This window comes from Varanus komodoensis, unplaced genomic scaffold, assembly GCF_004798865.1.
Source record: "Varanus komodoensis strain SLA01 unplaced genomic scaffold, ASM479886v1 scaffold46_3, whole genome shotgun sequence".
NCBI lineage: Eukaryota > Metazoa > Chordata > Lepidosauria > Squamata > Varanidae > Varanus > Varanus komodoensis.
Window position 1 is genome coordinate 6,259,029 of NW_025336044.1, and position 15,283 is coordinate 6,274,311.

Sequence of the window (15,283 nt, forward strand, 5' to 3'; positions counted from 1 at the left end):
GCACTTCTGCTGGTTTGCAGTAGCTAGGGGACTGCAACAGAGATTATGAAGCCAAAGGTTACAGAAATTATGGAAGAAAATGATGTTTCTCTTCTTTTTCTTTTCTTTCCCCAGGGCAGCAGTTGAAACTCTGGCAGCTTTGTTGAAATCAAGTAAGCTTTTCTACCTTCTTATGGTTTCTTTCTTTCCCTTTGCTGGGCTTTCTGTGTAGGTGAAAGTGTTCCCCCCTCCCAAAGGCATCTCCATCCCTTTCCTCCTTCATCCTAATCAGTACTGCTTGTCTGAGAGTGCAATAGAGCACAAAGGACTAACTCCGTGGAAAGGAGGAAAGGTGCATGAGCTATTTAGGCCACATCCTAGCTTACCTACTACATTTCAAATTGCATAACTTGTACCTTCAGTAAGAGGATTGCCAGTGCCAGTTCTAAAATGGCAAGCGCAATATTTCAAGCATGCTTGTGCCTGTGAAGATGCCATTCTCCTAGGTTGCACCACTGGCCCCTTAGTGTCCATTCAGACTGGAATGTGTGTGCGTGTGTGCGTGTGTAGGAACCATGGCTCATTATCTGGTTCACTAGGAGAGCTTCCAGTTTGGAGGATCCTGGTCTGGACACAGCAATGGATGCTTGGTCTGGTTGTTTGTAGGTCCAGAGTAAAGATGAATATGAGGGAAAGTCACAGAAGTAGGGAGCTGCTGTTTGCATCTTGCAAAGGCATCCCTTCTTGCAGTGTTCATGAAGGGCAGTTCTGGACCAGAATGTGAAAGATGCTGATGCTACTCAATGTATCTGGGCTTGGATAGTCACCCATCCATTTCTTACATTTATATCACACTTTTCCCCTGCATGGAACCCAAGGCAGCTACAGAATCCTCCTCCTCTCCATTTTATCCTAACCACAACCCTGTGAGATGGGTTGCACTGAGAATGGCGACCAGCCTGAAGTCACCCAGTGAGCAGAGCGGGGATCTGAAAACTCTCTTACACCACACTGTGGGTGTTAAACTTTGAGGACTCATAAGGCCTGCTTCAAAGAGAAAGGCAAATATAGCACCCCAGATTCTGCTCTGGCTCTAAGTAACTAGTCTGAGCTTGAAAATAATGCCAGTGTACACCCATTTTCTCACTCTGCCTCAAACCTTTTCCACTCAGTCAGCTTCTGAATCAACAGCCCCTTCTCCTTCCCCTCAAAACCAAACTTAGCTGGCTGAGCCAGCCGTGACAGCTCTCTGCCACTGGGGAGAGGGAAGAGGGTCTCTCCCTCCTTCCACTCTCGGGGACACCAGGATGAAAATCCTTTTCCCAGGGCCACTGTGACGCAACTTTCCTGAGGGCTGCAGGCATTTCCACGGTTCCCCCGGCCCTTTGCCTCGGGGTCTGCGCTGCAGAGCCCGGCATGGGAGGAAGGCCGTCCCCTTTCCTTGTGGCTTGAGTGCTGCTGGGGTCAGCTACATGGTGCTGCCATCTCTAGGGCAGCTCCGGGGGCAGCGTTTCAGGGACCCTGCTGTGGGTGGGCAGGAGAGGCTTGGAGGGAGTCCAATTGGATTAGAAATGGATTGGCTTAGAAGTGATTTTCCTGGGTTGGGGCGGTGGGGGGAAGGAGGAAGAATAGCCTCCGCTTATTTTGGATCTGGCTTCACTCAGCTGGGGAAAAGGCAGGCCAAACGTGGCCCCTGAATGCCAGTGTTTGGAAGCGCTGAGCTGTGACAGTGCGCGTTTAACACCCGAAGTCTCTCCTGTCAGGAGGAAAGCCTCTTGTTTGAGCCCAGGCACACTCAGAAGGAATGTTCTTGAAGAGAATGTTATACCCTATTATGCCTCTCTCCCATCTAAAAACACTTAGCCTTTTAGTACCAGAATTTAATAAAGCTTTGATTAAGAAAGAGTGCTCCACCATTGCAGACAATCTTCCCGACAATAAATCACAATGCCATATTGTCCTTTCCCTCTTTCACCCACGATCTGCTTCTCCTCTCCACCACCCCGGCCTCTCTTTCTCTCTCCTTTTCATGAGCGTCAGGAATGAATGCATTGTGAGGAACTGGAGCCCCAGAATCTGCACTTCATTGCATCTGTTGGAGTTCTCAAGTTGCAAATAATACTCCACCATTAACCTTCATGCCCAGACTTAAAGTTCAAATTATTACAACGAGGAAGCACCTTCTGCTTCAGACTCTAAATCTTAATCAAGGGGATGGCTGGGCTGCTCCAGGGCTGCCTTCACCCTTTGAAAAGCCAAAATTAGAATTAGAAAAGGTGGAGTTCAGGGAGGTGAAGAAATGAATGGAATGGAAAGGGAGCAGTTTTGCACGTAGCCCAGTGTTCCTTCAGTTCTCTTTTGCTGGCCACTTGCAGGGCTTTGGTATAGAATAACTGAAGCATAAAGTTGAAGAGTACCCTGGAGATCATCTAGTCCAGCCCCTTCCTCAACATAGGCTCTGCAGTGAAGGATGCAGCTAAAATATCCTGGACAGGTAGCCAGCAAGCCTCTGCTTAAATACCTCTGGTGGAAGAGAGACCCAGGCACCTTTTCCATTGCTGACCAGCTCTCACTGTGAGGAAGGTGCCTCTAAGGTTTAGCTGAAATAGTGACTGTCTCTAAAGCACAGTTAGAGTAGAAAATGAAAATTGGGACCAAAAGCAGTCTTACAACTGCTGGCATGGCCAGCTGTAGGCCTTCTTTTCCCCCTAGGCATTCATAGGAATGTGCCCTGAGTCCCATCATGCTTCAGAGGCCTTCCCTCTCTCCCCTGTCACTTCACTTCTCTCTGTGGTGATCACAATTTTCTGCAGTAGTTTTTAAAAGTTAATAGGCTGTGTGGCAGTTTGTTTGTAAGTATGGGTTGTTTGTAACTTGGCCATTCATAACCTGGGGACTGCCTGTATATATAATTACGCAGTAATACAAATACAATTGGAAACATGCATACACTTCAGTAATGGTGGAACAAATATCTTTGTATTTGTCCATCAACAGCTGGCATCGAAATACTATGTATTTGAATATTGAAAACCTTGTTAGGTCTTCACTCCATTTGGTTATAGAAGGTGGACCTGTATATTTCAGGCATTGTATTAACAGTCTTTTCACTGCCAAAAGATGGAGATTTTGGGGGGATAAATTCCAAACAGCAAGGAATTTTTGATATTTTAAAAGATCGAGTATATTATATTAAAGAGCATTCTCATACTCATTTATCCATACTATGGCATCTGCCCAAAAAGAAACAACAAGTAGTATCAGAGGCAGTATGCTTCCAAATACCAGCACTAAGCCACTGTGTGTCTGCGTGCATGTACTTTTGCACCTGTGATTACTGTGGAGAACATGATGCTGCTGAAAGAGCATGGCTATCAGGATGTGCTCATTCACTGTGTGGTTGCCTGTTGGCTGGGAGCACCCATGTGGCTAATCTGGCCAGGGTGAAGAAGCAGACGCCAACACAAACATTAGCATTCAGGACCTCTATTTCAGCCATGTATGCATCAAAAAGCTTCCTGTAGGAGTTCTTTTGATTAGGCTTATCAAGTATGGCTTATTAAATTTCATTTCAATGTTCATGAAGATGTCTAGCCTGGTATGAGCCCATAGTTTGAAGGTACAACACGTGCTTTGCATACAGAAGTTGCCAAGTTATATGCAAGACTCCTTCAGTTGAAAGGGATTTCAGACAGCAGATCAGCCTTCCACAACTTGGTGCCCTCCAGATGCTTTGGAAGCCACTCCCTGCCAGTATAGGCAAGAGTGAGAAATTCTGAGCTGTCGTCTAAAGCATCACAGGGTCAGGGATATTACTAGGCTAATTGGACCAGTAATCTGACTCAGCTTTGTAAGCGTGCAAGACTGCATAAGGTTACAGAAGACTGAAGACATGGCTGCCTGAAGAATACCTGAAGGACTGTGACATATGAGGGCAAAGAGTTTTTCTCTGCTGCCACCGCAAAGGGTGGCACTACATAAAAAGAGTGTAAATTAATAGTACATAAAGTTTTGGTTGACAGTTAGGAGAAACTTCTTGGTGGAAGGAGAGGTTTGACAATTGAACCAATTGTACTGGTAGTGGTGGTAAGGAGGGTCCTCCTCGTTGAAGGTCTAACAGAGACCAAGAAAGCCATCTCTCGGGGATGCTGTGATCTCAACTAAGCAGATGGTAGCAACTTACAGCCTACAAAACTCCTCTGTAGCTCCTACCCTTTCTGGGCATTTTCTTTGAATGGATGAAGACCATGAGATGCTCTCAACAATCTCAGTTGCACACCAGGTGTGCTGTGTGTGTGCGTAAAGGCTGTTAGACTTGAAATCCTTCCCACAATTTTGCAGAGTTCCCAGTTGTGGGGAGGAGTCTAGAGGTTTTCAGCAGAAGGGACTTGGCATCCCTCTTCAGATCTGTGTGCTCAGAGCCCAAAGAACTCTAGTGTCTATGCAGAAATAGGGGGTAAGGCTTTTGTACTGCCCCTGTGCCCTCTTCCTGCACTTGCAGTGAATGCCTGAAGATTGCTTCCATGATGCTTCCAACATTTTTTTTTGTAGATGCAACTCTGTGCACATAGAATGGCCTCTCAGTTCTTTATGAGTAGCTATTAGCCTCTTTAGAACCATCCTATTGTTGCTTCCAGAAGATCTTCAAAACAGAAAGAGCTCTTGGTTCTTCCAGATCACTTAATCTGGACTCAACCTCTCTATGGTATCCCTGCTGTGTTCAGCATCAGTACTGTTGTGGCTGGCACAGAATGGAAATGGAAAGCATTACATGGCCGTAGCACTGCATGGCGTGTCTTGTATTCTCACTGGTAGTGTAGATGTGGCATTGACACAACACCTGGTTTAACATGCACTGCAGGGAGGACTGTGTGTGTGGTAGAAAAATTCCCCACGTCAGGTTTTGTTCACCCTCTGGTACATCTGTGCATGCTTGTGCATGAGTACTGCAGCACGATTGAAAGCAGCAGACCCGGCACTGCCATTCTTGATACAAAAGGCAAGTCAAAAGATTAGCTTTCTAGTTTTGAGTCTCAGAAAAAATAAGGAAAGGCCAAAGGAGGCAGAGAGACAGTGTGTGTGTAGCAGGGCCTTTGTTGAGTAGGAATACAATAGGGAAGAGGTGGAATTGGTGAGAGAGTTGGGGCTCACCGACAGAGCTTATATTGCAGGCAAAACTCTCCAAACACTGTCTCTGTCATCTCAAATTAAGTGTAAGTTTCTCAGTGTAGAAAAGGCTTGGACAAAATTGCTTGAAATTGAGATCTTGGAAATATGCTCTTCACCAGAGGAGAGGGCAGTGGATGAGAATGATCAGTGGCCCAACTCAGGGAAAGCCATCTTCATGGGACAGTGGTTGGGAACTACAGGCACTGTCGGCTGTAGTCAGAGCGCCTTACGATCATGGATTATGGATTATGGGAGCTGCAACCAATTCAGAGAGCCACAGGTCTCTCACCCTTGTGTTGCGTGGTCGTGTCCTATATTGTAATAATCCTATATTACAAATGGCCCTATTTTGAGGGCTATCAGAAGCCATCTTTTGTTTAAAGCTATCTTCTCTTAGAAGTACTGTCCCATCCATGTTTCATTTGAAAATAAGAAACCAGAAGAAGCTGGGGGAAGGGCCCCCTGAACTTTCTCATCATTTAGATATCATCTGGACAGCAGACAGCTGTGTCACTGTGTGTTTTGAAGGGGAAAATATAACCCACAGTAGTGCCAGTACAGTTTGGGCCAATTTCTACAAGGATTAGGATGTCCTGAGGTCACACTTCTGTTTTTGGAACAAAGGCCAGTCTGGAGAACTTCTAAGCCCCCTTCAACCAGATCTGCTTTGTGTCCCTCAGCGCCTGGCTGCTCCTAGCGATCTTCACCTGTGGAGGGCAGAGATCTGAAAGGGGTTTCTAAGTGCATTTTGCACTAGGATTCTTCAAACATTTTCTTGTTGCTTGTCTTGTGCCCAGCTCCCTTTCTCATTTGCCACTGCTTCTCACATGGCACAAATTTATTTATTTATTGGTGTCATCTCTCTCTCTTTTTTCCTTTCAAGCAACTCAAAGTAGTTTTACAAATGGTAAATTTCTGCCATTTGAGCAGTGATTCAATGGAAGAGTTGCACAAGGTTCTCCAAATTTGCCCAGTTTTCAGCAACAGACTAAAGTGGAGCTGATTCAGTCTAGTGAGGAAATTTGCACAAATGGACAAATGTGTTCAAATCAGAGTGGAAGCAACAGACACAAATGTGTCTTTGAAATGGTACAGATACTTTTGGCAAGCACATCATGCTTATGTTTACATCTGGGACTTCAAAGGGAGATACTCTCATGTTTCACAAGCCAAATGGAACGCCTGCTTAGGATTTTTCAAGTTAGCTCATCTTACAGGATGTTTACACGTACGCACAACACCCACCTCTATATGCTGCTTGTGTGGATCTGATTGCACCATGTGTCTGTCTGTGTATCTTAAAACCATGTCAGAGCTATTTTGTACTGTTTTGGGTTTTTTATTGTGATTTGCTTGAAGACTTCACTCCACATGCAAAAAGCTGAGGTCTGATACACGCTTACTAGAATATAAGAACTATTGGACTCAGTGGCTTTTACTTCTGAGTAAACATGGATTGGATGGTAGGCACACTAAAAAAACCATAAAGAAAAATTGCAATGCAATTTTAAAGGCTAGAATAAAACCTAGGTATGCTTGAATTCGAACTATGTATACCCTTCATTTAGAATTTACTGGCTGTTTCACCCCACCACCCTTTTCATTCTGTATTCTTCTGGTTCCACATGATGGCACTCTTACCCTAACTATCCCAGCATTCTAAAACACTTAATTCAATATTTATTTTTAGTGAGTAATTTGTTTATCAGCCAGTTATTTTAATCTAATGTTGGTCATATTTGTCACTGCCGACTATCAGCATTCCGCAGCATTAGAAACATGTGCATCTTTTAAAGGAAATTAGCTAGCTGAACTGGATTTTGGAGCCATTTGATTGGTGGTTACAAAAAAAAGTAAGGCGGGAGGAAGAAGCAGATTTGCACAGACTGTTCCTATGAGGGAAAAAACCCCCACGCAGTTTAAAGAGACCAGCCAGAGTAGTTTTCTGAATGTTAGCAAAATCAGAAATGACTGTCCCAAAGGTGTGAGGAAGAAAGGTGTTTGATTTTTTTAAAAACCTAGAAATCACGCAGTAATTTTGAGCTAGTAAGCTGTTGATCAGGGAACTTTCCATCTATGACTATGACAAGCCAAAACCTACGTGAAGATCATGTAGTGCTAGATTCTATCCCTTATTATTCATTGTTGTGATAATATGTGGATTTTTAAAGATCATAATTGGATTCTGCAGGAACGAGGGGAATGTTATCAGCAATGAGGGCAGAGACTGCTAGAGCTTGTCAGGAACCCAGGCAACCACCACGCAGGTTTCCAGTCCTGTGGATGGAACGGTTGGGTCCTTGGGGTCACTGGCATGATGGGGAACTGATGAGGGGCATCTCGGCAGCTGAGCCCGGCTCCAGATACTGCTGTTCTGGGATATACTTCAGTCCTCATTTAAGAAGTATAATGTATGTCTCAGTTGGGAAACTGAACTAGAAGAGCCAAACAAAGAAGGACAAAAATGAAACAGCAGAACTAAGGATAGAACTATTTTGAAACACAATGTTTTATTGCAGGTTTCTTTTTTCTCTTTTCCCTCTTGGAGGGAGAATAGGATCAGAATAGAAACTTCAGTTGTCAGAATTATGCCATGGGAAGAAAGAAATGTCAGCATGACATCAGTCCAAATAAGAATGGATGTATTTTGTCAGAAAAGCATTTTTAGCCTGCTAAAAATATCTTTTAAAATAATAATAAATTTCAGCTGTCTTCATTGGGAAGCAAAAGAAAGAGTGAGATAGAGGCAGAGTGACACACACAGAGTGTACACCCTTCCTTTACCTAAACAGATCTTTTGTTGAGAAAACATGAAGATTCATCTCGGGTATCAGTAACATTTTGTTGCTGCTAGTCGCGAAGTCGCATCAGTAACAGACATCCTTCCAAACATTTTTGGACTGCAACTCTCATCCAGGCCTAATCAAAATGGCCAGTACAGGGATGATGGATCCTCTGGTCAAACAACAGCTGGAAGGCCACATGTCACCTGTCCTGGATCTTTGATGTCCCATTTTTCTCACCCTGTTTCCAATCAGATGTCCAAGGGAAGCTCACAACCAAGGCATGTGCATCATAGAACCCTTCTGTTCATGTGGCTCAGCAACCATGCTTGCCCCTTTTAGGGAAGAGGTCATTATACACCCACTGTAGTATTGGAGCACCCCGAGGGGTGTGCAAGCTCATCTACTTGCTTCCTGGAAGCTGATGCATGACCAGTGCAAATGGATTCTCACCATTCTGACAGCTAAAAGACTGATACTGTATCACTGGGAGGATAAACACTCATCTTCTATAACGCAGTCAAGTGAAGGCTTTTCAACACTTTCCATAGCTGAACAGGCGGTACCTAGATGCCTCCTGCACATATTTGAATATTTGGCCTGTTTTGTCGATCTTTATGTGCATTGCTTAGAAACTCGCCGTTTTGTATAAGGCAGGTTTCTGGTTGCTCTGCAATTGTGCAGCTTTACGCTTCTTTCACTCTCACTCTTTCTCCTTTTGTATAACATATTTGGGTGCATGTGTGTGTGAGTGTTTACGTACTGAAATTAGTAAGTTCAGACCTGTGCAATGACTTTTTCCCTCCATTTCTTTTCTTTTGTTGAAATTTTCCAATAAAAGTAAGTTTTAAAAGTACCCCAGCAGATGGAATTGAAGGCATACAGTCTCTGCTACCAGAGACAAGAGGTAGCTGTGGCAACTTGTCCTCCATGAATTTGTCTGATGATTTTTTAAAGCCTTTTAAGTTAGTGGGCATTACATCTTGTGCTAGCGAATTCTCCAACTTAACGCACAAGTCATCTGTCCTGAATCACCTCCCATCATAAAGCCAAGGAGTTGAGCAAAGTTATTAGCAGGATGCAGTCAGCAAAGCATACAGGAGAAGTGAAAATGTGCTGTTCTCCTTGCAACATTGGCTGGCAGATGCCTGGAAGGTGATACCTGGAGAATGGAATGAGTATTGAGACTGGTGCCTCCCTGCAGCCAACGCCTTCTCCAAAGCTTCCAAAACATGCTGCTTCCCCATCCTGCCTCTGTAAGGCTTGCAGATGAAGCCAGTAGCCCTTATGGCAGTCGCATCAAGGGAAGAAGAAAGAAAGACCCTGGGTAGTTCATGTGGGCCTGGCTGAGGGATGTGCTGACCATACACACAGCTGGGAGGGAGCTGTGTGGCTAATGGGGTGGGTTAGAAATCAATCAATCAATCAATCAATCAATCAATCAATCAAACCATAGTGAGTTGGCATCAGCAGAAGGCTAGTGAACTGGAATCTGGAGAGAGGGGGCAAATTATGAAAGCCCAACAGATTTTCTCTGCTCCATCACGTTCCTCACACCCTCTACCTGCTGAAGGCTGACTTGACCTCTGAAACAGGTCCTGGGCTGACAATGTTGCAGGTGTAACTTGCTGTCCAATAGCCTTCATGGCCCCTTCCAACTCTACTGTTCTACGATTCTGTGAAATGGAGCGAAAGTAACCCTACTCCCTCCCTTGTGGGAATCTCTGGGTGAATTGGAGACTTCTCAGCGGGTGGAAGAAACTTAGTAGGCAATAGAACACTTATAACCCAAGGCAGACTCTCTGAATGCCACCCCATGACTACTATTCCAGCAAGTGTGCTTGCTAGTTATGTTGATTACTGGATTTCTGACAGGTTTTGATGAGCCTGACCTTTCTTTAAAAAAGAGTCCCTTATGATGTTTCTGCAACCAGGCACTATCTCACTGGATGGTGTAGGAATGACTGGCATGCTGTCAATTAGGGCTGCTGTTGAACATGGAAGAAATGCAGAAATTCACTGTGCAATTCTATTAAGACAGCTTTAGCAAAATCTGCAGTGCTTTTGTTAAAACTGCTGCATGTTTCCCCAGAGTTTCTTCCATGTTTTCAGCACCATCATATTAAGCGCTGTCCATTTCTGCAGAGTCTTTTATGCTTGTCATTTCTCTGTGCTGTTCCCATCACCGTCTCCCTGAATCTCATAACAACCTTCGCACATCAACACAACCACATGAATGTCAAAACCATGCCATGAGGCAAGCTTAAGGGCAACTAAATATTCAGACAGATATATGACTACAATGTCCATGACGCAGTGCATGCTGGGAAGCAAACCAAACACTGAAACCATGTAAGTGTTCAGATTATGACCCACCATTAAGAAAGAAGAAGGTAGTCCATAAGGGACCAAACAAAATTGGATTTGGGTGTTTCTTGTAAAAAACAGAAATGGAAAATAGAATTTCTCTGGTTGAATTTACATACCATTTATGTTAATATATTTGAAACTGAGCACATGTGCCAGCTGGAAATTAAAAAAAATGTATGCAAATGTATAATTACAGAAGTGTGCCCTTTTGCACACTTCCCAGCAGCTGGCAAGTCACTCATTGCACTTTGCTTTCAGAGTCAAACAGCCGACGAGCCGTGAACCGGGGCTATGTCTGTCAGCTGCTCTGTCTGTACCAGGACTGGCATCACCACGACACTTCCAACAGTTACCTTCCAATCCGGAGGGGCCTTTTAATTTGCCTCAAGCATATCACCAATGTTCAGTCTGGTAGAGAAGGCTTCCTACTTGCTCGTGGCATGCAGACCCTCTTCAAAACCACTCAGGTAACTCAGTGAGTCTCTGCAGAAGCCATTATTCCAAGGTTACTCTCTTCTGTTGAAAGGTGTCTTCCTGAAACATTAGTTACTGTATTGTCTGATGGGCTAACATGCCATGGCTTGTTAACCATGAATAACCCATGAAGAGAACCCACAGCTTTTTGTTGGGCTGTGAAATGTAGGTTCTTCCTCATCTCTTGTTATCTTGGCTGGGTTTAGGGAACATGATAGGGTAGATTTCAACAACAACCCACAGTGCAATGACAACCCACACTCATTGCTTGAGCGTGGGTTGTTATGAAATTTGAATGCAGTTGGTGTTTCTCTCCCATTCAAGGGCAAGAGAGGAAGGAATACATGCAAAGATTCCCATGCCTGACTCTTCTAAGCTTGTCAGTATTATTAGAAGATTCTTTCCGCCTCCCTACTGGACTTTTGCATAATCTCACTGAATCATATAATTTCCTTCATTCATGCTGAGGAGGAGAAGAGAACCAGCAACTTTGCACCCTCTTCCTCCTTATCTATAACCTGTCTGGGGATGTTGTATGATTTTATTAATCTCCTAGTTCTGCCCACCCTGTATCTTTTCAAATATGGCAGTATCCACTTAGTGAGACCATGCAACTGTTTTCTTCACCTGGGACCTATTTGCTCTACAAAGTGGTTCTTTTCCAGCAAAGTCTAGCTAAGCAGTAGTGTGTGTACATTCCCGCTGCAATTCTTTCCTCAAATGCAGTGTGTTATTTCACCTTTTTAACTCCTACAAGTAAATGAACAGCATTAATTAGGAGAAAGTAAAGGAGTGTGCTTTTAGACACCATTAGAAGCAGGGTTAGACTTGCCTCTGGGTCTGGAAGAAAGGTTGGATGCCATTCCCTCAATGTTATCCCATCTTACAGCCAGCTAGTCTTTTCTCGTGGCTCTCAAGGGGAGACACTGAAGCCATTGCTATTTGCAGAGACCCATCCTTTCATAAATCCCATGTTTGGTGTGATGTCAGAGTGCAACAGAACCTTGGGAACTGGCATTTTAGACCTGTCAATGGGACCTTCTAGCTGCGGACTCTGGGGATGGATGCTGACAGAAATGGAACCCAATCACTGGGAGCAAGAAACAGAAGTGAGATATCAGGATGCTGTGGAGAACACCAAGATGTGTAGAAATAAAAATATCTAAGGCAAATCCACTAAGAAGGCATCTTTCCCTCCAAATAGCTTGATGAGAATTGAACAGGGGCCATGAAATGTGGAGAAGATGTGTTCATTCAAAATAAAGAATGGACAATTAAGTTGGAACAGGGGGATAAAAAGCTGTGCTTGAGGTCCTTACACCTGAGTATCCTGGAGAAAGACATAGCTGGTTGAAACACTTTTCCTAGGAGAACCTGAAACACTGCAACATTGGGTTGCAGATCTCAGATGTTTATAAATAGATGTTTTGTACTGCTGTGCAGAATTGGTTCATCCTGCTTTGTTTGTATTCTGTGAGAATGAGAAGGCTTTTTCTCAAATCATCAGGGATGAAAAACCAATCACATTCTTATGTAGATGGGCATCATGCAGCTTAATGCCAAAGATATATGACAGCTTTGCTACTCTGTTTTCTTCTCTCTGGAGATTGCCGGATGTGAGCTCTAGCAGCAAAACCTTCAAGAATAGGGAATGCTGCACATTTAAAAGGTTACAAATGCCGCCCTTGTCACAGAGGTCACTGGCTCTTGGGATGGGGCTTTTTAATTTGTAAGAAGAGGAACAGCGAGGCTTGTGCTCAGCAAAGAAATAAAGGAAGGGAATTCATCTAAAATTTGCCTCATCTGGATTTCTTCCTAAATTGCCAAGTTCTGAATTATTAGAGCTTCTTTCTAAAATGGAACCAACACATTAAGGATTCCTCTTTGTTCCATTTTTTTATAAAATTGAATTTACTGGAGCTTTTGATTCCTTTCTCTCTGTCCTCATTCCATGTTGCTGATGCGCATATTGAACGTGAATAAAACATTGCAAAATAAGTAACAAAATAGAAGTCCTGATGGGGATGGATGGACGTGTGACCCTGCTTTGATGCATTACTCACAGTTTCACATCAATAACAGGCTGAATTTGATCTTCCTGCCCAAATTGATGTAATGCAGCATGAAGCTTGGAATAATTGCATAATTGGCCCATTTATAAGAACAGAGGTGAAATACTTAGCAAGACGGGCCTTATATAGAGTCTGACCATTGGTAGCACTGTTAGCCTTGTACTCCTGACTATGGAAGCATCTCCCTCTGGTTTTCAGGCAGGATTCCTTCCTGGCCATACCTGGAGGCTGAGCCTGACCCTTCTATATGCAGAGCATGTGTTCTGCCATTGAACAATGCTCCCTATTGTTGGGGAAAGAGGAATAAAAATGTGCTCATACAAATTAACATGCAGGAGAATACAAAGCATAGGAACAAAGGAAAAGAACAGTTAAGAAGTATCCTTGAGAAGAAGATGAATCTGTAAATGATAAATCTGCCAGCCCCCTGTAATCCACCTGTTCTCTCTGCTGCTCCTGATAACAGATCACTTGGCAGATTACCTCTCTTCTCTTCTTTGATAATTTTGTTGAGTTTCCCCATCTGACAGTCCCAGTGCCTTCACCAAGATCTTGCGCTCTGCCTCTCAGGCAGAAAGTTCACAGGCAACGTCACATAAGGCTGCATAAAAAGGAAGCCTCTTTTGTTTTGGGCAATGTACAGGAGCGCATGTGGTGCAACAGAACTCAGAAAGTGTGGTGACATCAGAGGCTGGTGTGGTAGAGCATAATCATGTAGAGGGGGGAGAGGAAAGGTGCCAAGGAGCTCCACCCTTCCCTTCTTGTCCTTAGGCCCCAAAACACCGGACAGCCTCTTTGCAAGGCAGATATGTATTGGCTACAAGACAAAGCAACTCTAAAAGCCCTCTAAGGACTTTGGAAGATTAGCCTCTGCTCATGTCAAGAAAGTTGACCTCCAACTGGAAACTTTTCCCTCAAAGCCTTCCCTTTTGGCAACTCCGTGGGCTCCACCTCGGAGTGGGTCCCAGTGGTGAAGGGCCAGCTGGCAAGACCTACACAAGCCCTCCAACTAGATGGGCAAGGCAGCGTCTCTCCCTCCTGCCCTTCTTTCCCAAAGCATCTCTGCTCTCCCAGTCAGCCTGGGAACCTGTGAGCAGTGTCTCTGAGTGCTCCCAGGTCATCTTCCTCAGAATCCAAGTCCTGATGGCTGTGGGAGGTGGTGGCTGGTTCACTCACAACACGCACAACACACTTAGTCCAGTGCCAGAAGGTTCCTCACTGCTAAGCCTGCTGCCTACAGTGGTTCACCATGCAGAGTAGTGGCAGATCCTGCAGTTCCTGGCAGATGCAAACTAAGTCTATGTTGCAGCAAAATGGGGTGAGTTCTAATTTTGAGAATTAATTTCGGAAAGTGTCCTAGATTGTCAGGAGGCATGGAAGGCAGGACAAAATAAAACCAGAAGATTGTGCAAAGGAACCTGAGAAAACCTTGCATCCTCATGGCATTATCTGGTGCTGCTGTCTTGACAGCCTTGCTCCCAGGTATGCAGGAGCAACTTGTGTTGGTTCATTTCTGACTCTCTTCTCCAGCAGAGTTCTGAGAAACCAACATAGAACCAGCTTGGACAGGTTTTATGATAAATTATGCTAGGCAATTCATGAAATGCAAGGTGCAGTTACAGCCGCTCAAAACCAGTCAAGGTCCAATCTTCTTGATGCTCCCAGAATTTTTAAATGACTTTAGGGGATAAAAGAGCTAATCACTACATTGGGCAAGGAGACCAATAAGAATGACAATGAATGAATTAAAGAAGCAATCAGGGTTTTTCTGGTAGAAATGAATGGAACAATGAAACAAAGACATGAACAACAACAACAAAATTTTGCATGATGCTGGGCTGTGTTTAATGGCTTTTTAAGTTCTCATTGTCTTAGCCTCTGCAGTGGGCAGAGAGCATCCCCATGGGAGCCCCCTTGCCCCACCAAATGTGAAAATAGTGTGAATTTCAGCAAGCCATTCAGGTTTCCCTCAGGCACTGGACTGATAGGCTGTGCTTGGGAATTTACTTATAAGAAAACATGCTTAGGATCTCATGGCATGACAGAAATCCTTGCACATCATGTTCAGTGCCTGTCGGAGAGCGTCTACTGACCATGACCTACTCAGATGGGAGACTAAGCCTCCAGGACCTTCCTCTGAGTGCCATTTCCAAGGGACGCCTGGAGGGTGGGAAAAAGGGGGAGGGCTTTCTTTGCGGTGGCCTCCCATGCAAGGAATGCCCTCCCTGCTGCAGTCCGCTTTGCACCAACCTTGCCATACTTCTGGTGCCAAGTTTAAACAGCTCTTTATATGCAGGACTTTAAGGATCTAACTGGAAACCCAGGGGCTCCTTTTTCTTAACAGAATCATTCTCTGTTGTGATAGCTGTTTTTAAACTTTCTAATGCTTCTCTGATTTTATGATAGTTTTATGCTATCTGATTTCTATTATTATAG

The 15,283-nt window shown here is 44.2% G+C and overlaps 1 protein-coding gene across 1 annotated transcript in view; it reads left to right on the forward strand.

Moving 5' to 3' along the window:
* AGBL1 (AGBL carboxypeptidase 1) overlaps positions 1-15,283 on the forward strand; it is a gene marked incomplete at its 3' end in the record, with an annotated part of 102,536 nt that overhangs the window by 70,991 nt on the left and 16,262 nt on the right. Inside the window, exons 6-7 of the mRNA XM_044445006.1 lie at positions 115-152; positions 10,560-10,768. Coding sequence (XP_044300941.1) covers positions 115-152; positions 10,560-10,768 — 247 coding nt within the window. The remainder of the gene's footprint in view (positions 1-114; positions 153-10,559; positions 10,769-15,283) is intronic.